The sequence below is a fragment of the Grampus griseus genome (assembly GCF_964374135.1).
Source record: "Grampus griseus genome assembly, chromosome: 14".
In the NCBI taxonomy this organism is placed as follows: domain Eukaryota; kingdom Metazoa; phylum Chordata; class Mammalia; order Artiodactyla; family Delphinidae; genus Grampus; species Grampus griseus.
In genome coordinates, this window is record NC_139008.1 from 59708575 (window position 1) to 59729843 (window position 21269).

The 21269-nt window shown below is 50.2% G+C and overlaps 1 protein-coding gene across 1 annotated transcript; it reads left to right on the forward strand.

The window, feature by feature from the left end:
- Positions 1-1447: 1447 nt before the first annotated feature.
- On the forward strand, positions 1448-7645 carry CPXM1 (carboxypeptidase X, M14 family member 1; the record flags this gene model as incomplete). Its single annotated transcript, XM_082670837.1, has 14 exons — positions 1448-1619; positions 2912-3073; positions 3261-3370; positions 3477-3616; positions 3722-3812; positions 4438-4588; positions 4673-4761; positions 5089-5212; positions 5300-5496; positions 5584-5763; positions 5848-6145; positions 6319-6458; positions 7110-7212; positions 7314-7645. 14 exons carry the CDS (start codon positions 1448-1450, stop codon positions 7550-7552), a joined length of 2196 nt encoding a protein of 731 aa, XP_082526963.1. The 3' UTR covers positions 7553-7645.
- Positions 7646-21269: the final 13624 nt, after the last annotated feature.

The following is a 21269-nucleotide window of genomic DNA, read 5'->3' on the forward strand; positions in this document are numbered from 1 at the left end:
CCTCCTCTGGTGACTGGGTCCCGGCAGTGGTGTCCAGGCGGGGCGCTCTAAGGCGGGAGCAGGACCCGCGGGGGCCCTGTCCCAGTTTCTCCCTTTCGGGGGTTCTCTACCCAGAGCGCATGGCGTGGACCAAATGCCTTGAGGAGCTCCGGGACTCGAGTCTATGAGATCGTTCTTTCTGGGGGTGGGTCTCAGTTCCAGGAGCGCATATTCCTTTCGAGAGATCCGACGAGATTGGTGCTGACACGCTGATTTAGGGTAATTCAAATTGTTCATATGGGTAGTGACCTTGCAGAAAACATTTGCTCAGGGGCCCCGCGCACTCCGGAGGATTCCCGGCCACCTCTGGGCATCTCTTCTTACTTGGGGATGGCAGTGTCTCCCTGGCGGGATCCTTGCAAAGGCAAAGCCCCGGCCAGAGGCGCACAGTGGACGAATGCCTTCCTTCTGGGGAGGCGACCCTGGTTTGGGGAGCCAAAGGGGACCTCGGAGGGGGATGGGGAGGGTCCTGCGCCCTGGAATCCCGGGGTCGGAGGTGGTCCCGAAGACACAGACCAGGGCTGCCGGCTCCCAGAGGAGAGTGAGGAGGGGGAGGGCAGGACATGCATCAGCCTCGCCCTCCACCCCCTGCCCCAGCCCGCTGGGCATAGGCTTGGACGCCTCTACTCGGATTATGTAACCCCGGAACGTGGCAGCCGGGTGAGCAAAGGAGAGGAGGCTGGGGAAAGGAAGAGAGAGGAGAGGCGGGGCGCCGCGGTGCGGGGGTGGGAAGCACCGCCTCTAGCTGGGCCCCTTGGGTGTCCTTCAGAAGAATTCCTGGAGAGCCAGCCCTCCCCCACCCCGTACCCCAGCCGCCGCCTCAGTTTCCTCTCACCCTTCTTTCCGTCCCACCCGTCCTGGCAGGGGGTTCTGACTGGATAGATTTCCCTCTCGGTTTGTAGTTTCCTCCCCAAAGTTCTCGGCTTCGCTACCTAGGCTAAGTCAGTTAGCCGCCCTGAGCCTCAGTTTACCAGTTTGTAAGATGAGATTTGTCTGAGAGGCCACGGGTAAAGCGCCTGGCACGGGGCATGGTACACAGTAAGTGCCCACTGTGGGACAGGCGCACAGGATCGCGTGGAATCCAGGGTGCAGGGTCTTTGCCGAGAGAGGATAATATGTGGTTAGGTGCAGGGGGCTGGGGCGCGGGGCAGAGAGGGAGGGGGAGGGTCGGCGGGTGCGGAGACCCTGGGCTGCAGCCCTGGCCCCTCCCCGCTCCTTCCTCTCCCCTCCCCTGCCTACCCCTCGGCTCCAGGGTCCGAGGCCAACTAGCGGGCTGTGGGCGTGTCGAAGGCCGCAGGGGGCGTGCGGCGGCGGCAGGAAGGGGCGGGGGGCTCCCGAGCCCCAGCAGGAAGAGGCGAACCCACCGGCCATCGCGGGCCCAGCGCGTGTCCTTGCTTTGGACCCAGCCATGTGGGGTCTCCTGCTCGCCTTGGCCACCTTCGCGCCTGCCGTCGGGTTGAGTCTGGGGGCGTCCGGCGCCTCGGTGCTGGGCCTGGCGTCGCCCGCGACCACCGAGGCCCCGGTCTCGACCCCGGCCCCGCGTAGCAGCCAGGCAGAGCTGTCCGCAGGGAACAAGAACGGTGAGCTTCCGACCCACGGCCCGCTTCTTCCGCGGGCCGGTTGTCCCACTCCTCTGCCCCCCGTGTGGCGACCCCTCCCCAGCACGCGCACACACACCACACACACGCCACACACGCCACACTCCGTGCCCAGCGCCTGTGTGGCGACCCTTCCCCACGCACACACACTCCCTGCCCGGTACAATGGCTGCTGAGTCAGCAGCCCCAGTTCCCTGCCAAACCAAGTCAGCAGTCCTGGGACAGGAACCAGTTGGATGCTATCTCTTCCAGCCCCAAACTTTCCCTTTTCACAGATGAGGAAACTGAGGCCAGAGCCCGGAGGAGGGGAGAAAGAGGTGCAGACAAAGGAGGAGGGTGCAGAGCAAGACTGAGGGCAGGGCCTGGAAGGAAAGAACTGAGGAAGGGAAGAAGAGCTCTCTGCCAGGAGGAACGCGGCACTGCCTGGGGAAGGGAGGGGGAAGGCTGCCTGACTTCCCACCTTTTCAGATGTGGGAGTAAGAGAGGAGGAAAGCAAGGAGATTGGCAGCCTAGGAGGGCTTCTTGGGAGAGGCAAGTGGAACTGGTCCTGAAGGGTATCTCTGAATTAGGAAGAGCTGAAGAGGAGGGCAGCCAAGAAGGAAACAGTCTGTGCAAAGGCACAGGGCACCTAACACAAAAATGTACAGCATGTTCTAGGGGCATCTGTGGAGCTAGGCTGGGTGGGGAACTAGTGGCACCTGCCCTGTGCAATGAATACTTTGTACTGAAGGGCAGGCAGGGCAGGGGTCCAGCTCTGGAAGGCCTGAGCACCCGGGCAGACATGGATTTGAGGACAGGACATCTCAGCTCAGACGGCAAACATAATGATGGAGGTGGTACAGAGGCTTTGGGGCATGAGACCGAGTCTGGAGCTAAGGAAGGCTCCTTGAAGTGTATCTGGGCTGGGATGCAAAGGAAGAATGGGAATTAGGCAATAAAATCAAAGGTGGTGGATGACAGGGAAAGGGACAGCCGGGCAAAGAAGGAGTTAAAAAACCAAATTCAGCTCTTTGGAGTAAGCAGATAGTTCCTAGTGGCAGTGTAGCTCTCTATTGGTGAGGGCCAAGCCGTCAGAGGGGAGAAGGAATCAAGGAAGTGGCTGGAGAGGTAGGTTGGGGGTCAGACTGTGGGCCTTTAAGTCCATGCCAAGGTTCTTGGATATGTGTGGTGGGGCCTGTTGTGGACTTGCAGGCTTTCTTGGGCTGGCAGACCTCTCCATCTGGGGTTTTGTGTCATCCTTTCCTTCCCTGGTGCTCTGCCTCCTTGGTCCCCAGGGACCTCAGAACAGCATGTCCGGATTCGAGTCATCAAGAAGAAAAAGATCATCATGAAGAAGCGAAAGAAGCTAACTCCCCCCAGACCCCCGGTGACTGCCAGGGCTTCAGTGACCACCAGCCCCGCAAGGACCCTTGACCTCCCCGAGAAGCAAGAACCAGGTACCACCGTTCCAGGGGCCCTGCCCAGACTTGCAGTCTCTGGGGCACAAACTAATGTAGCTCTTGGTCTCCTGGGCACAGACATGCCCCCAGCCTGTCCAACACACTGGCAAGCTTAGGCTCAGCTTCCTGTGTGCCCTGACCACTCTTTCTCTGGTCCCATTTTACTGCTCTGTCCCTGTCCCAGACTGTCCCCCTTTGGGCCTGGAGTCCCTGCGAGTTTCAGATAACCAGCTTGATGCATCTAGCAGCCAGTCCTTTGGTCTTGGACCGCACCGAGGACGGCTCAACATCCAGGTCAGCAAGGCAACCCCTAGGACCTCCTTACGTGCCCCTCCCACCTTCGGTTAGGCTTACCCCATACTGCCTACCTGGTTCTGATGACTATGTCCTGTGCCCACAGTCAGGCCTCGAGGATGGTGACCTTTTTGATGGTGCCTGGTGTGCCGAGCAGCAGGATGCCGAGCCCTGGCTTCAGGTGGATGCTAGGCACCCCACCCGCTTCTCAGGCATTATCACACAGGGCAGGAACTCCATCTGGAGGTGAGGCAGGATATCTCCAGACCAGGGAAGTCATGGGCAGACTCAGGAGGACTGGGGTGGGAGTCCTGGGAGCCACCCATCATCTCTACCCATCTTTCCTGCCAGGTATGACTGGGTCACATCATACAAGGTCCAGTTCAGCAATGACAGTCTTACCTGGTGGGGGAGTAAGAATCGCAGCAGTGGGATGGACGCGGTGAGAGGTCCCATGGTGGCTGGGGCCCTCTATGCTGAGAGTTGGGCTCCTGGCCCACTGTAGGGTGCTGGGCTGGGCTGGGGCTCCTCTGAGGACAAGGAACAGTGTCCACTTGGGCATCCCAGGAGAAGGGGGGTTGTTGTCAGGATGGGTGGCACCCAGCAGACAGCCTTGGGAGGCAGGCTGCTTTGGATGCCTGTATCCTCCCCAAATCCTTCCTCCATGCCACAGCCTCCTGCTGGAACACCCTTTCTGGTGATGGGCCCCTGGTCCTTGCATCACTTCTCACCTCCTCATAGCTCTGGCTTCCCCATCTCAATGACCCCTTTTTACCCCAGGCTACAGTGTGGGGTCCTGGCCACCTCCAGGATTGGCTGCTCCTGAGTCACATGGCCATATTGGTCTAATGAGCTGTGACCAAAACGGAAAGCGTGGCTGCCTAGGGCTGCCTGCTGGCAAAGGCTGTGGGCAGCGGTCTGTGTTTGACATAGTGGGCAAGTCTCCAGCTGAGCCTACCGGGGTGGATTTTTCAGTGAGCTCAGCGGCCTGAGCTCCTTCCCTGGGCCCTCCGCCAGGCTGGCTGCTGCGGTTCAAGCCACCCTTACAAAGAACTTGATGCCCCCAGGTATTTCCTGCCAATTCGGACCCAGAGACACCCGTGCTGAACCTCCTGCCTGAGCCGCAGGTGGCCCGTTTCATTCGCCTGCTGCCCCAGACCTGGCTCCAGGGAGGTGCATCCTGCCTCCGGGCAGAGATCCTGGCCTGCCCAGTCTCAGGTGGGCTGTAAGACAAGGGTTGGATGGGCAGGGCGCACCCTCCACTGGCAACTCCCCCTTTATTGCGAACTCATCCTCTACCAGATCCTAATGGTCTGTTCCCTGAGGTCCCTGTGCTGGGATCCTCCGACACACTGGACTTCCGGCATCATGATTATAAAGCCATGAGGAAGGTAACCACTATGACCCAGGTGGGAGGATCTGCCCATCTCAGGTCCTCCGCCTACCAGGGCATAACTGGACATGATTGCCCTCATGTCCACCCTCATCTCACCCTCCTGTTGACCCCTAAACTGCCCCCATTTCCCTTGTTATGGCGCCTCCCTTATTCTGACCCTTCCTTCTGGTCTGCTGCTGCCCACTCCTGTACTGTGCCATGGTGTCCCCATCTGTATGGGCCACCACAAGCTTTTGAAGTCCTTCCGTGGCCACATGTGGTCTGACCCCTGGGTCTGATCCTCCCATGCCCTGCACCATGGGAGGTGCACTCCACCCCCCAGCTGATGAAGCAGGTGAACGAGCAGTGCCCCAACATCACCCGCGTCTACAGCATCGGGAAGAGCCACCAGGGCCTGAAGCTGTATGTGATGGAAATGTCGGACCAGCCTGGGGAGCATGAGCTGGGTACTGGCAGGTGGGGTGGGAGAGGTGGGCACAGTGGCAGGGAGGGACAGGGGCACGAGCCAGTTGCGAGCACCTATATGCTCCCAGGAGAGCCTGAGGTGCGCTACGTGGCCGGCATGCATGGGAATGAGGCCCTGGGGCGGGAGTTGCTCCTGCTCCTAATGCAGTTCCTGTGCCGTGAGTTCCTGAGAGGGGACCCGCGGGTGACCCGGCTGCTCACCGAGACGCGCATTCACCTGCTGCCCTCCATGAACCCTGACGGCTATGAGACTGCCTTCCGCCGGGTAGGCCACTTGGCACGAGGGCCAGCCTGCTCCTTCCGTCGTGGTGCCTGGAGCCTGCTTGGCTTGAACAGACTTCGTCCCTGGCAGGGCTCGGAGCTGGTGGGCTGGGCAGAGGGCCGCTGGAACCATCAGGGCATTGACCTTAACCATAATTTTGCTGACCTCAACACACCACTGTGGGAAGCAGAGGATGATGGGCTGGTGCCTGACACTGTCCCCAACCATCACCTGCCACTGCCTACTTACTACACCCTGCCCAATGCCACTGTGAGTATTCTGGGGGCAGTGGTGGAGGGCCACCCTAGGGGCCTTTGTCTCTGTCTCCCACCCCCCTGACCTGCCCTTGTCCAGGTGGCTCCTGAAACGCGGGCAGTGATCAAGTGGATGGAACGGATTCCTTTTGTGCTAAGTGCCAACCTCCACGGGGGTGAGCTCGTGGTGTCCTACCCCTTCGACATGACTCGGACTCCGTGGGCCGCCCGTGAACTCACGCCCACCCCAGATGAGGCAGTGTTTCGCTGGCTCAGCACTGTCTATGCTGGCACTAATTGGGCAATGCAGGACCCAGATCGCCGACCCTGCCACAGCCAGGACTTCTCCTCGTATGGCAACATCATCAACGGGGCTGACTGGCACACAGTTCCTGGGAGTATGTGCCCAAGGGTGGGGTTAGCTCCGTCCCCATAACTGCCCAGTAAGACAGTCTGCTCTCACATAACCACTGGTGTCAACTGTCACCAGGAATGTGTCCCAGAGGAGGGCACCAGGAGGGCAGGGCTCCCATCCCGCCCCTTTAGGCTCCAGTGTCTGCGGTACCCTTAGGCATGAATGACTTCAGCTACCTACACACCAACTGCTTTGAGGTCACTGTGGAGCTGTCCTGTGACAAGTTTCCTCACGAGAACGAGCTGCGCCAGGAGTGGGAGAACAACAAAGATGCCCTTCTCACCTACCTGGAACAGGTCGGACCTGAATCCCCCCTGTGCCCAGCCTGCCCGAGTCACTCCTGACTGGTCTCTTCTCCATGTTGATGCAACTCCCAATAGGGAGCTGAGCCTAAGGTCAGGCTGAGCATTCTGACTCACAGGTGCCATGGGTCACACTCACTCAGCATCAGATTGACTTGGAGGGATACAGGACAGGAATCACGGTTTGCCAGCGGGGTGGCGTAAGACATTGTTAGCAGGTGGGAATAGACCTGACAGCAGTCCAGGCAATGGTCCATAGAGCTGACCCAGAGCTGTTCTCAGAAGAGTCCGATTTTGCAAGTGCAGGAAATGCCCTGGCATAGACACTTCACTTTTCACAGAACTCATGTCCCTTGGAATGACTCCGTAAGTATAGTTTCCAAGAGTTCTAAAACACAAGGCCAATAACAAGAGTCACTGAACTCGGGAAAGCCCATAGATATGCCCTCCTGCCAGGCGTTTATAGTTCTCCCACTCCAGATGCAATTTGTCAATAAGGAGATATTTTCACCAGAGTATTGTCACGTAGAAACAGAGTAGACGCACCACCTCTATCAAATTTGTGGGAAACAGAGCCAGAAAATGAACTGAAGTCCACATTTTCACACAGAAGGAAAGGGGTTTTGATAACCTTTTCCCACACAGGTGCGCATGGGCATTGCCGGAGTTGTGAGGGACAAGGACACGGAGATTGGGATTGCTGATGCTGTCATTGCCGTGGATGGGATTAACCATGATGTAACAACGGGTGGGTGTGTGGGGGAGGGGATGGGGGGAGGTGTGGGAGGCTTTAGCTGGGTCAGAAGCTGAGGACCACTGGACTCTGATCTTGCCTTTCACTCCTCTCAGCATGGGGCGGGGATTATTGGCGCCTGCTGACCCCAGGGGACTATGTGGTGACTGCCAGTGCTGAGGGCTACCACGCAGCGACTCGGAACTGCCGGGTCACCTTTGAAGAGGGCCCTGTGCCCTGCAATTTCCACCTCACCAAGACTCCCAAACAGAGACTTCGAGAGCTGCTGGCAGCTGGGGCCAAGGTGCCCCCGGACCTTCGGAGGCGGCTGGAGCGACTGAGGGGACAGAATTAACACCTCTAGCCGAAGAGCCCCAGAGCCTTGGGCAGGCTGGACCTGTCCAGAACTGAAGGAGGGGGCACGGAGAGTTGGGAGGGAGGGACAAAGTAGGGGGAAAGATGCTCAGGCTCATTAAAGCTATTTGGCACCTCAGCCAATATTCCTGTGGTCTCTATGTCCCAGGTCCTCCAGCTGGGCCAGGCCTCAGCTTCCCCGATCCTATTCTGCACACACTTGTATACTCTCATCAGTCGACTTCTGGAAAAATAGTGTGGAAAGAGGATCCCACCTGGGTTCTTCCTGAACCAGGGCTTGACAGAGCAACTCTTCAACCCATCAACTTCTGCGGCAGACACCACTTGGTGATGTGAAACATTCTGTAAGCACCTGCTCAGTGCCAAGCATGCAAGGAGTCAAGGATAAACAGTGCCCATCAACCTCCTGGGGCTCCCAGTCAAGAGGGGACAAGCGTGCCAAGGTGGAGGCTGGCTGCTGTGGGAGCAGAGACCGGGGAGGTGTACACATGGGAGTGAAATACAGCGCTGCGGGTCAGTCCGGATGCAATAGAGGTGACGGTTCTCGAAGTTTAGGTGGGAGGTGGGTATGGTGTCGGGGTGTGGACAGGGACAGCTCCAAGGAGAAAACCAGAGAGAACAGCTGAGAGCATTTGGGTTTGCTTCACCAGCCATTTTGGAGAGTGTTGGTAAATGACAGCATTCGATTCATTTCTTTCAGATTGAAGGGGAAGTTATGTGTCCGTCAGTATCTTGCCACGAAAATAACCCACTCTAGATATTTCAAGAAGAGGGGAATTTAATGTTGGACATTGGGTATAAAGGTGTTGGAAGAGGGCTTCCCTGGTGGTGCAGCGGTTGAGAATCCACCTGCCAATGCAGGGGACACAGGTTCAAGCCCTGGTCTGGGAAGATCCCACATGCTGCAGAGCAGCTAGGCCCGGGCGCTACAACTACTGAGCCTGTGCTCTAGGGCCCACAAGCCACAGCTACTGAGCCAATGCACGACAACTACTGAAGCCTGCACGCCTGGAGCCCATGCTCCACAACAAGAGAAGCCACTGCAATGAGAAGCCGGAGGACACAGCTAGAGAAAGCCCGCACGCAACAATGAAGACCCAATGCAGCCAAAAATAAATAAAATAAAAAATATATATATTCCAATGAATGAAACATACCAAATGTCAGTAATAAGCAAGACACATTCCTTTGGGGAAACTGTTAAAAAAAAAAATCAAGTCTGTATATGCAAATAAAGCAAGGAAATGCAGTCTTTAAAAAAAAAAAAGATGTTGGCAGAGCTAGATGAGAAAAAGGGAGAAGGGAGTTTTACTTAGAAGTCAGGAAGCTGATAACACCCTTGGTTTGGGTTTTTTGTTTGTTAGTATTTTTTGGTTGTGTTGGGTCTTTGTTGCTGTGCGCGGGCTTTCTCTAGTTGTGGCGAGTGGGGGCTACTCTTGAGGTGCACGGGCTTCTCAGTGCGGTGGCTTCTCGTTGCAGAGCATGGGCTCTAGGCGTGTGGGCTTCAGTAGTTGTGGCGCGCAGGCTTAGTTGCTCCGCAGCATGTGGGATCTTCCTGGACCAGGGCTCAAACCCGTGTCCCCTGCATTGGCAGGTGGATTCTTAACCACTGCGCCACGAGGGAAATCCTGGTCTGGTGTTTATAAGCCTGATGTTGGTGCTGGTGCTGGAGCCCACAGTCACCTGTGGCCACCAGTAGCCAGCTGTGATCACTTGTGGTTGCCTGGTGTGGCTGGAATCAGATTTCTCCCTTCCTTCCACTTTCTAATCTCCAACCTATGAAGTCCACTGGCAAAATCTAACTGTAACCTAGTTTGCAAAGAAGTCCACAAAATGTAGTTTCCAGGCACCTTAAGCCCCCTGCAATTCAGAGGAGAGCTTGCAAGGGCAGGAATGTGGCAAATACTAACAGGCAAACTATGGCACAAAGACATCCATGTAGCCTATTATGTAAGCTTTGCCTAGTGCTGGGCTGTTGTATTGTCTCTGTCTCTGCCTGTCTCTCATTTTCAATCTCAGATCACCATGAGGGATTAGTACCACATCTCCCATCTCCCTGCTCCTTTTCTCCCCATCTCCAATGCTTCTTGTACAGCAAAACTTTTTCCAAAAAAAAAAAAAAAAATTATTCATTGAAGTTTAATATATATAATTAAAAGTACACATAAGTGCACAGCTTATTGGCACAGTAAATTAGAAGACGTGACTCAACTGTAATTACAACAAACTCCAAGTGTTAAGATACAGGCACCTTGAAAGTAAAAAAATAAAAAAAGATGTATCATGCAAACATTAATTAAAGGAAAGCAGGAGTGGCTATCTTAATATCAGATAAAGTTGACTTCAGGGCAAAGAAAATTACCAGAGACAGAAAGGAACATTATATAATGATATAACTGAACACAGCCAGCCTTGTCTGCTGGAAGTTTCCAGTGAATCTTTCCCTTCTCTCTTAGGTACCCTAGGAACAGCTAGTTCAGCATAACTGAAATGACATGTGAACTCAAGCTCTGAATTTCCCCCATTTCTAGTAAGACATTTCCCTGGCCAGCAAACTCCCTCTGTTACATAGTTGTCAAGGGATTCCAAGGTTCCTTCTACTTTCCTCATAAATATGCAAAGTGGAGTGAAAATGGGGCCCCTCTCCTGCTCTTTTAACACCGAGATCAGCCCTTCTTGGCCTAGCAAGCCATCTTTTGGATAATGGGACTTTGAGGCATTATATGCATGATCCCAGCTCTTTGCCGAGAAGTTCCCTCCAATAAACCCTTATTTGTGTCTGTACCATGTGTCATTAGAGGTGTTTGTCTTTGCATTATGCTTGACATATATGACAAGATGAAGAACACTCAGCGTCATCTAGTAAAACTGAAGGCACACATGCCCCTATTCCTGGGTGTACAATATAAACTGTAGGGAATGTGGACTCGGCATGTGGACTCTCAACCACTGCGCCACCAGGGAAGCCCTCCATATAATTCTTATATGAGGTATCGGAAAAGGCAAATTCATAGAGACAGAAAGTGGAATAGAGGTTACCTCATACAACTCAATATCAAAAAAACCCAAACAACCCGATTAAAAAATGGGCAGAAGAACTGAATAGACATTTTTCCAAAGAGGAAATGCAGATGGCCAACAGGCGCATGAAAAGATGCTCACCATTGCTAATCATCAGGGAAATACAAATCAAAACCACGATGAGATATCACCTCACGCCTGTCAGAATGGCTATCATAAAAAAGAACATAGGGCTTCCCTGGTGGCGCAGTGGTTGAGTCCGCCTGCTGATGCAGGGGACGCGGGTTCGTGCCCCGGTCCGGGAGGGTCCCGCATGCCGCAGAGCGGCTGGGCCCGTGGGCCATGGCCGCTGAGCCTGCGTGTCCGGAGCCTGTGCTCCGCAATGGGAGGGGCCACAACGGTGAGAGGCCCGCGTAACGCAAGAAAAAAAAAACCAAAAACAAAACAGAAACAAAAACAAAAACAGAACATAAAAAGCTAATGTTGGTGAGGATGTGGAGAAAAGGGAACCCTCGTACACTGCTGGTGGGAATGTAAGTTGGTGCAGCCACTGTGGAAAACATTATGGAGGTTTCTCAAAAAACTGAAAATAGAACTACCATATGACCCAGCATTTCCACTCTTGAGTATACATCTGAAAAAAACAAAAACACTAATTTGAAAAGACACATGCACCCCAATGTTCATAGCAGCAGCATTTACAATTGCCAAGACATGAAACCAAATTAAGTGAATGGATAAAGATGTGGTATGTATATATACAATAGAATACTACTCAGCCATAAAAAAGAACAAAATTTTGCCATTTGCAGCAACATAGTTGGACTTGGAGGGCATTATGCTAAGTGAGATAAGTCAGAGAAAGATAAATACTGTATGATATCACTTATATGTGGAATCTAAAAAATATAACAAACTAGTGAATATGGCATAAAAGAAGCAGACTCAGAGATACAGAGAACAAACTAGTGGTTACCACTGGGAGGGGGAGGGGCATTATAGGGGTTGGTGAGTGAGAGGTACAGACTATTGGGTGTAAGATAGGCTCAAGGAAGTACTGTACAACATGGGGAAATCAGCCAATATTTTGTAATAACTGTAAATGGAAAGTAACCTTTAAAAATTGTATAAAAGTTAAAGACATTTTAAAGAAAAAAAGAGTAGAGATTACTAAGGATTGGGGGTAAGGGGAATGGGGAGTTATAACTTAATGGGTACATGTTTCTGTTTGGGATGATGAAAAAGGTCTAGAAATAGATAGCACGTCCAGCATTACAATGTTGTGAATGTATTTGATGTCACTGATTGTACACTTAAAAATGATTACAATGCTAAATTTTACCACAATTAAAAAACTAAATTAAAAAAACCCTACAGAGACTTCCCTGGTGGTCCAGTGGTTAAGACTCCATGCCCCCAGTGCAGGGGGCGCGGGTTCAATCCCTGGTCAGGGAACTAAGATTCCACATGCTGTGTGACGTGGCCAAAAGATTAAAAAAAAAAACAAACCTACAAAAAAGTGGTTAATGTGAATCCTACATCTTTGTTTTTGTTCTTTTTTAAATTTATTTACTTTTTAAAATATATTTATTTTATTTATTTAGTTTTGGCTGTGTTGGGTCTTTGTTGCTGCATGTGGGCTTTCTCTACTTGCGGTGAGCAGGGGCCACTCTTCCTTGCGGTGCACGGGCTTCTCACTGCGGTGGCTTCTCCTGTTGCGGAGCACAGGCTTCAGTAGTAGTTGTTGCATGCAGGCTCAGTAGCTGTGGCTTGTGGTCTCTAGAGTGCAGGCTCAGTAGTTGTGGTGCATGGGCCTAGTTGCTCCACGGCATGTGGGATCCTCCCGGACAAGGGCTCGAACCTGCATCCCCTGCATTGGCAGGCGGATTCCCAACCACTGCGTCACCAGGGAAGCCCTGTTTTTCTTTTTCAAAATTGTTTTGGCTATTCTAGTTTCTTTACCTTTCTATATACACTTTATTTGAATTTTTTTAATGTTTATTTATTTATTAAGGCTGCACTGGATCTTATTTGCAGCATGCGGGATCTAGTTCCCTGACCAGGGTTGGAACCCGGGCCCGCTTCATTGGGAGCGTGGAGTCTTACCCACTGGACCAGGAGGGAAGTCCCTATATACATTTTAGATTTAGCTTGTCTCTATCTACAAAGAGTCCTGCTGGAATTTTAATTGGAATTACATTAAATTTATTGTCCAATTTGGGGGAGAATATATATCTTAAATATACTATGTCTTCCAATCTATAAATATGGTATGTTTTTCCTTTTATTAATTCTTCTTTGATTGCTTTCATTAGCATTTTGTAGTTTCTAGCATACAGATCCTGTATATGTTTTGTTAGATATATTCAAGTATTTCATTTTTTTGGAGCTATTGTAAATGGCTCTGCGGCATGTGGGATCCCCCCGGACCAGGGCTCGAACCCGTGTCCCCTGCATTGACAGGCGGATTCTTAACCACTGTGCCACTAGGGAAGCCCCTTGTTGCTAATACATTGAAGTATGATGGAATATTGTATATTGATCTCAAGTCTTGTGACCTTGCTAAACTTGCTTATTAGATATAGGACTTTAAAAAAATATAGATTCCCTAGAATTTTCTGCATAGATGATCATACCATCTATCAATAGGGGTAATTTTATTTATTCCTTTACAGTATTAAGCATTTTATTTCTTTTTCTTGCTTTATTGCACTTGCTAGAACTTCCAGTACTATATCAAATAGGAATTAAGTAACAATGGCTGAAAACTCCCCAACTTTGGTGAAAGATATAAATCTGTAGATCAAAGAAGTACAAGAGTGGTAAGAGTGGATTTTAGGAGGGAAACATTCAGTTTGACGTTAGCTATTAGGTTTTTATAGATGCCCCTTATCATGTTGAGAAGGTTCCCTTCTAATCCTAGTTTGCTGAGAATTTTTATCAGGAATGAATGTTAGATTTTGTCAAATGCTTTTTTCTGCATCTATTGAGATGATCATTTCTATTTTTCTTTTTCAGTTTGTTAATACGGTGAATTCCATATTAGAATTCCATCCCAGTTAGAAAAGAGGATCAGAAACAGTTCTAGTTCACAATGAATGATCGAAAATAATCACTTGGAGTTTCACACTGATGTTAACTCTCCCGGTCTCTATCATAATATAGTTTGAATATATCTGGACCATCTGTACATTGTGAAGAATGCTACAATGGTTCTTTACATTGCTGACATCATACTGGTTGGTCAGGATGAACATGACACAGCTAGCACACTAGAGACCTTGGTAAGACACACACACTCCAGATAGTGGGAAATAAACCCTATGAAGATTCAGGAAACTGCCACTTTGGTAAGGTCCTATGGGATCCATTCATCAAGGGCATGCCATGATATTTCCTCCAAAGTAAAAGACTAATTGCTGCATCTTGCATCCTCCACCACAAAGAAGAAAGCACAGTGACTGGTGGTCTCTTTGGATTCTGGAGACAACACATTCTTTTTTTTTTTTTTTTGCGGTCCACGGGCCTCTCACTGTTGTGGCCTCTCCCGTTGCAGAGCACAGGCTCCGGACGTGCAGGCTCAGCGGCCATGGCTCACGGGCCCAGCCGCTCCGCTGCATGTGGGCTCTTCCTGGACCGGGGCACGAACCCACGTCCCCTGCATCGGCAAGTGGACTCTCAACCACTGCGCCACCAGGGAAGCTCTCTTTTTTTTAAAAAAAAGATTTATTTATTTAATTTATTTTTGGCTGTATTGGGTGTTAGATGTGGCACACAGGATCTTCACTGAGGCATGCGGGATCTTTCGTTGCAGTGCGCAGGCTCTTCATTGAGGTGCATGGGCTTCTCTCTACTTGTGGTGTGCGGGTTTTTTTCTTCTCTAGTTGTGGCACACAGGCTCCAGGGAGTGTGGGCCTGTAGTTGTGGCGCGCGGTTCCAGAGCATGTGGGCTCTGTAGTTGTGGCACACTGGCTCTAGTTGAGGCGCACAAGCTCAGTAGTTGTGGCATGCAGGCTTAGTTGCCCCATGGCATGTGAGATCTCAATTCCCTGACTAGGGATCAAATCCACAACCCCTGCATTGGAAGGCGGATTCTTTACCACTGGGCCACCAGAGAAGTCCCTGGAGACAACACAGTCTTCATCTAGGAATACTCCTCCAGCCCAGGTACCAGGTGACACAAAATGCTCTCAGCTTTGGGAGGGATCAGGTGCTCGTGTATATTTGTCTTTTTTTTTTTTTTAAGATTTTTTTTTTTGATGTGGACCATTTAAAAAATGTTTACTGAATTTGTTACAGTACTGCTTCTGTTTTATATTTTGGTTTTTTGGCTGCAAGGCATGTTGGACCTTAGCTCCCCGACCAGGTATGAACCTGCACCCCCTGCAATGGAAGGTGAAGTCTTAACCACTGGACCACCAGGGAAGTCCCTGTATATTTGTCTTAGTTATTATTGTTAAGAAACAGATAATATAATATCTTTTTTTGTTTGTTTTACTTGAAAAAGGGACGTCTTTTTCTAATTTGAACCAAGACACCATATGTACTAGAATGTGCTTGAGATGAAACCTGTTTGATATCCACGGAGAGGAAGACAACGGTGGTTCTAGCCTGTGAGATAAGACACAAGCTAAATGCCCCCAAGTCTGTGAAAGCTTGGAAAGTGTGGAAGAAATAAAGGCCAAAGGCTTAAAATTGAATGTCAAACTATTGCTTACGAAACTCTGCGTGTAGGAGGAATTGCAGAAACAATGTAGTGGCCCAAATCCTCAGGTTTCTTGGAACTTTGAAGTTACAGATGTTCTTTTTTTTTTTTTTCAGTACGTGGGCCTCTCACTGTTGTGGCCTCTCCCGTTGCGGAGCACAGGCTCTGGATGCATAGGCTCAGCGGACATGGCTCATAGGCCTAGCTGCTCCGCGGCATGTGGGATCTTCCTGGACCGGGGCATAAACCCACATCCCCTGCATCGGCAGGCGGACTCTCAACCACTGCACCACCAGGGAAACCCACAGATGTTCTTTTAATTACAGCTGTATAAGAAGCACAAAAATATGGAATTGCCTTTCTCAGAGGTTGGGGCCCTTAAGACCTGAGTGAGAAATGAACATTTTTCAGTTATTTCTTCAAGTATTTTTTCAGTCCTAACTTTTTTATCTTTCCTTCTGGGACTTGGTTGACACTAATGTTAACTTTTTAAAAAAAATATATATTTTATTTATTTATTTATTTTTGGCTGCATTGGGTCTTCGTTGCTGCGTGCGGTCTTTCTCTAGTTGCGGCGAGTGGGGGCTACTCTTCGTTGCAGTGCACGGGCTTCTCATTGCAGTGGCTTCTCTTGTCGTGGAGGACGGGCTCTAGGCGTACAGGCTTCAGTAGTTGTGGCTCGCAGGCTTAGTTGCTCTGCGGCATGTGAGATATTCCCGGGCCAGGGCTTGAACCCGTGTCCCTTGCATTGGCAGGAGGATTCCCAACCACTGTGCCACCAGGGAAGCCCCGAAATTTTATATTTTAACTGGCTTTTTCTGACACCAGGCTACCAGGGCAAGGCGGGGTGCTGCCAGACAGAGGTAGAGAGTCTAAGTTTCTCACTTGACCTCTGTTGACACCCAGGGAGTGGTGTTCCTTTTCACTGATGGGCAGAGGTGGGAGGTCTGGCTCCAAGTGTGATCTCCACTGACACCACAGGTTGGGGGTAGACTTTTTACCTCTGGGCCATGGTCAAAGTCCTGACTCATTAGGTTTCTTGTGACACCATCCCAGCAGGGAGAATGAGAAGCCCCTTGTTACTGCTGAGTGGGGTGGAAATGCAGGCTTTTCACATGGTTTTCACTAACATGGTGAAACACGAGTGAGGCCCCAGGGGAGGCCTCATCGCCAGCCAGCGGGGATGAAAGTCTCTGCCCTTTACTTGGTCTTCTCTGGCATCACACTGGCAGGGTGTTGGGGTACCTCCTTGCAGCCTGGACAGGATGGAAGTTTAGGCTCCCCACTGGGCCTTTGCTGGTGTGAGTATAGGTGGGGCTACAGTTTCTTCTGGGGGATTTGACTGGAGTATAAACTTTTTTGTCTAAAAGTTTCTGTCTTACCGGGTTGCTCCTTTCTTGGTCTCTTGACTAGAGAGACAGCAGGTTTTTGTTGGGGCCTTTTGTTGTTCTTTTCACCCACTGGCATTTCTGAGTTGCCAGCTTCTTCTGTTCCAAATCTGGGGTATGTGGGGCAGAAAGTAAACCTACAGAGGGACTTCCCTGGTGGAGCAGTGGTTAAGAATCCGCCTGCCAATTCAGGGGACACAGGTTCGAGCCCTGGTCTGGGAAGATCCCACATACCACTGAGCAATTAAGCCCATGCGCCCAGGGGTATTACAGCCATCTCCTTGCCAACTGTCATGCCCTTCAAGCTCCAGGGCTCCCTATGGCATCAGGTTAGGCTCCGCTGATACCACATTCTTACTTAGCATCCCCCCATCCCCACCCCAGCCCTGTCCTGCCTCCCTCAGCCCTTTTCTTCTAGAGAGCACTTCCACATGCACCCCAGCCCCCATTTCAGGCTCTGCTTCCAGGGAATCCCCTTACGGCAAGTGCTGCATAAGTTGTGGGTCTAAATGTCAATGTCGCCACTCCTCCTGGGCAGTGTTGAGGGAAGAAGAGGCCTTGCTACCTCTCTTTCTCCTGCTCTGTCAGCCCCGACTCCACACGTACGCACACAGGCACATATGCCTCCCTGCAGCCCCTCCTCCCCCACCTTCTGCTACTGAGCTGCTCCCCCGGGGAAGTGGGCTTGGAGGAATTCTGTCAACCTTGAGGCTTGATTATGAGTTTTTGGTTTTCAGATGAGACCAAGAGAAGGGATGCCCCACCTCACTCAAAAAGGGACAGAGCGATGCCTGGCAGCCAATTTTTTTTTTAAATTAATTTTTACTGGAGTATAGTTGCTTTACAACTGGCAGCCTCTTGTTACCTGCTCCCGGCCTGGCCTGACCTGACCCTGGGGACCCTGTAGGGCTCCACACTGCAGAACCGCGGGGGCATCACTGACAGGCCTGCCGGGTTCAGGCTTGCTGAGCAGCCACTCGACCACATTCCACGCGGCAGCCACAGTTTGTCTTGGCGAGGTGGCCCTCTGGGCCCGGCTCCAAGAAGGGCCTGGGGAGCAGCCCAGACAAACCCGCTTTCGCCACAGAAGCCAAAGCTGGCTGGGCTTGAGTCGGTGCCAGCCTCAGTGGCCAGACCCTCCTCCACCCACCGGAAGGTGGACTCAGGCTCTGGGTGAGGGATTGGATGTGTGGAGGGGGCTAGGCTCCCAGTTGGGGGAACCCCAAGAGAGGCAGCAGGGGCAGGGACGCAGGCCAGAGGGCTTTCCTGCCCAACCCTCCACCCTAAGGCAGGCCTTCAGGAACTGGACTCACAGGATGGCTGCCCACTATAGCGTGGCCCTTGGCCATGGTGCTAGATGGATAGCCCCTTACACCCTAGCCATGGAGAGGCACCTACACCTCCCCTGGGAACCCTGGAAGCCCAGCTCGAGGGGCCCACTGCACAGCGAAGGGTCTCTCAGGGGCAGCGTTCACTCCCAGGCTGGCAGGGAATGAGGAAGGAAAGGCTTTGGAGAACCAAGATGCCAGGATGCTGGGCCCCAAGGAATAACAGACCTGCTGTTGACGGTGTTTTCCTTCCCCTTTTAAACACTTGGCTCTTTTTCCGTCGTGCAGAAACAGTCTAGTTTCTGTTATTGCCCTGGTGGGAAGCCTCTTCTATATCTTTAGAATCATGAAGTCTCTTCCAGTCTGTCTCCAGTGGGGGGTGTCTATGGACTCAGAACACCCCTCCTTCCCCTTGGCAGTCCCCTCAGCTCTAATCCCAGCACTTGCCCCCCTCACCCCCATCTACCTGGGGGTGGCTCTCTGTGCTCCCTGCCAGGACTGAGGCAAGGAGGGGGTGGGAGTGGGGGTGGACACCTTCCCCTTTGAGAAGTGAGTGGAGGTAGGGGCTCTTGGACAGACGGTCCACGAGCACCTTTCTGGAACTCCAAAAGAGGAGACCCAGAGCTCAGAGTCCAGCTGAGGACAGACAGGTTAGAATCGAGGTAGAATGACTTAGTGAGAGACTGATTTGCTTTTGTTCTTGTGTTTTTCCCTCCCCCTCTCCCAGAAGGCAGCAGAAGGTATCATGACAGGGTGAAGTACTGAAGTGGTCTTCGGATCTCTGCATTTTGTTTCCCAGAAACCTAGCTTCTTGAAGAGAAATGGGGAAGGTGAGGACCAATGGGTACATTCTGGGAGAGTAGCACAAAGAGAGAAAGAGATAGAGATAAAGAAAGAGAAAGAGACAGAAAGAGAGAGAGAGAGAGAGAGAGAGAGAGAGAATGGAACTATATGTTAACAAATGGTATACCCTGGGTAAAGGAGACATGGAAGTGTACCATTAAGCATACAATTAATGCAGTTAATGCAGTGGTTTAACATGAGACATATAATGAATGTAATTCAGCACATTAACAAAATAATGGAGAAATTCACACGATTCTCTCAATGTATGCACAGGAGCATTTCATAAAATTTGGCATCTATTCATAATTAAATTTTTTTTTAGAAACTCAGGAGTAGAAGGATGCTCTAAAACCAAACATGATACTTAATGTTAGAAGTTTACCTTTTGAGATCAGGAGCAAAATAAAATTACTCACTAACTCTACTTCTAATTAACATTGTATTGAAGGCAGCAGTGATGTATTTTGGCAAGAAAAGGAAAGAAAAGAAATAAGGATTGGAAATGAAGAAATAAGACTGTCCTTTACAGAAGACATAATTATCAACTTAAGAAAATCCAAGATGGGACTTCCCTGGTGGCGCAGTGGTTAAGAATCCGCCCGCCAACGTAGGGGACACGGGTTCGATCCCTGGTCCAGGAAGATCCCACATGCCACGGAGCAACTAAGCCCGTGAGCACAACTACTGAGCCCATGCGCCTAGAGCCCGTGCACTACAATAAAGAGTAGCCCCTGCTTGCTGCAACTAGAGAAAGTCCATGTGCTGCAGTGAAGACCCAATGCAGCCAAAAAATAAACTAAAAAAAAATCCAAGATAATCTATGGATAAAGTATTACTATATGTGAGCTAAGCAAGGTTGCTGAATACAAGGTTATTGTACAAAAATCAACTGTATTTCTATAAACCCACAACAAATAGCTAGGAAGTGGAATTAAGAAAATGATATCATATATAACAGCATAAAATAATCAGATACTGAGGAAAAAATAAACGATGTGTAAGACTTCCACACAGAGGCCTATAAAATACTGTTAAGAGAAGTTTAAAAGATTTAAATAAATGGAACAATACATAATATTCATAGATTGAAATATTCAACATTTTAAAGATATCAATTCTCCATTAACTGATCTATAAATTCAATACAATCTCAATGAAAATGCAGGAGGCTTTTAAAGAATTAATAAATTGGGCTTCCCTAGTGGCGCAGTGGTTGAGAGTCCGCCTGCCGATGCAGGGGACACGGGCTCGTGCCCCGGTCCGGGAAGATCCCACATGCCGCGGAGCGGCTGGGCCCATGAGCCATGGCCGCTGGGCCTGCGCATCCGGAGCCTGTGCTCCGCAACGGGAGAGGCCACAGCAATGAGAGACCCGCGTACCACACACACACACACACAAAGAATTAATAAATTGATTATAAAATTCAAATGGAAATGCAAAGGACCAAGTGTAGCTAAGATAATCATGAAGAACTGAGTTCGACAATTTGCTGTACTGGATATCAAAACTTACTATAAATCTAAAGAAATTAAGATAGTGTGGAATTGGTATAAAGGTAGACAAAAAGACCCGTACACATATGGAAACTTAATTTATGATAAAGGTGCCACTGACTTGCAGTGGAGAAAAGATGGTCATTTTAATAAATGGTGATGAACCAGTTGACTATCCATACAAAAAATAAATAAACTTGACCCCTAGCTCACACCATATATAAAAATCAAAGTATCTTCTTGGTAAGACAGGAATAAAGACACAGACCTACTAGAGAATGGACTTGAGGATATGGGGAGGGGGAAGGGTAAGCTGTGACAAAGCGAGAGAGAGGCATGGACGTATATACACTACCAAACTTAAGGTAGATAGCTAGTGGGAAGTAGCCTCATAGCACAGGGAGATCAGGTTGGTGGTTTGTGACCACCTAGAGGGGTGGGATAGGGAGGGTGGGAGGGAGGGAGACGCAAGAGGGAAGAAATATGGGAAAATATGTATATGTATAACTGATTCACTTTGTTATAAAGCAGAAACTAACACACCATTGTAAAGCAATTATACTCCAATAAAGATGAAAAAAAAAAGAAATTAGTTTCATGGAACAGACAGAGGGAGGTATGCTAAATTAACAAATGCTTTTTTTTAAGGGAGAAGTGGGGAGTAAGAATCAGAAATACCTGTTACAATTTAATACACTAAATGTGGCAATAAATTATAGCTACATAAAAAATATCTTCTTGATTTGGGGGTAGGTGAAGATTTCTAAAAAGGATACAAGAAACATTAACCATAAAGAAAAGATTGATAACTTAGACTACATTCAACTAAGAAATTCTAGTTATCAAAAAATCCCTTAATGAGAGTGAAGAGCAAGGGAGTGTGAAACAAGTGATAGGAGGGCTCTCATGTTGGGGT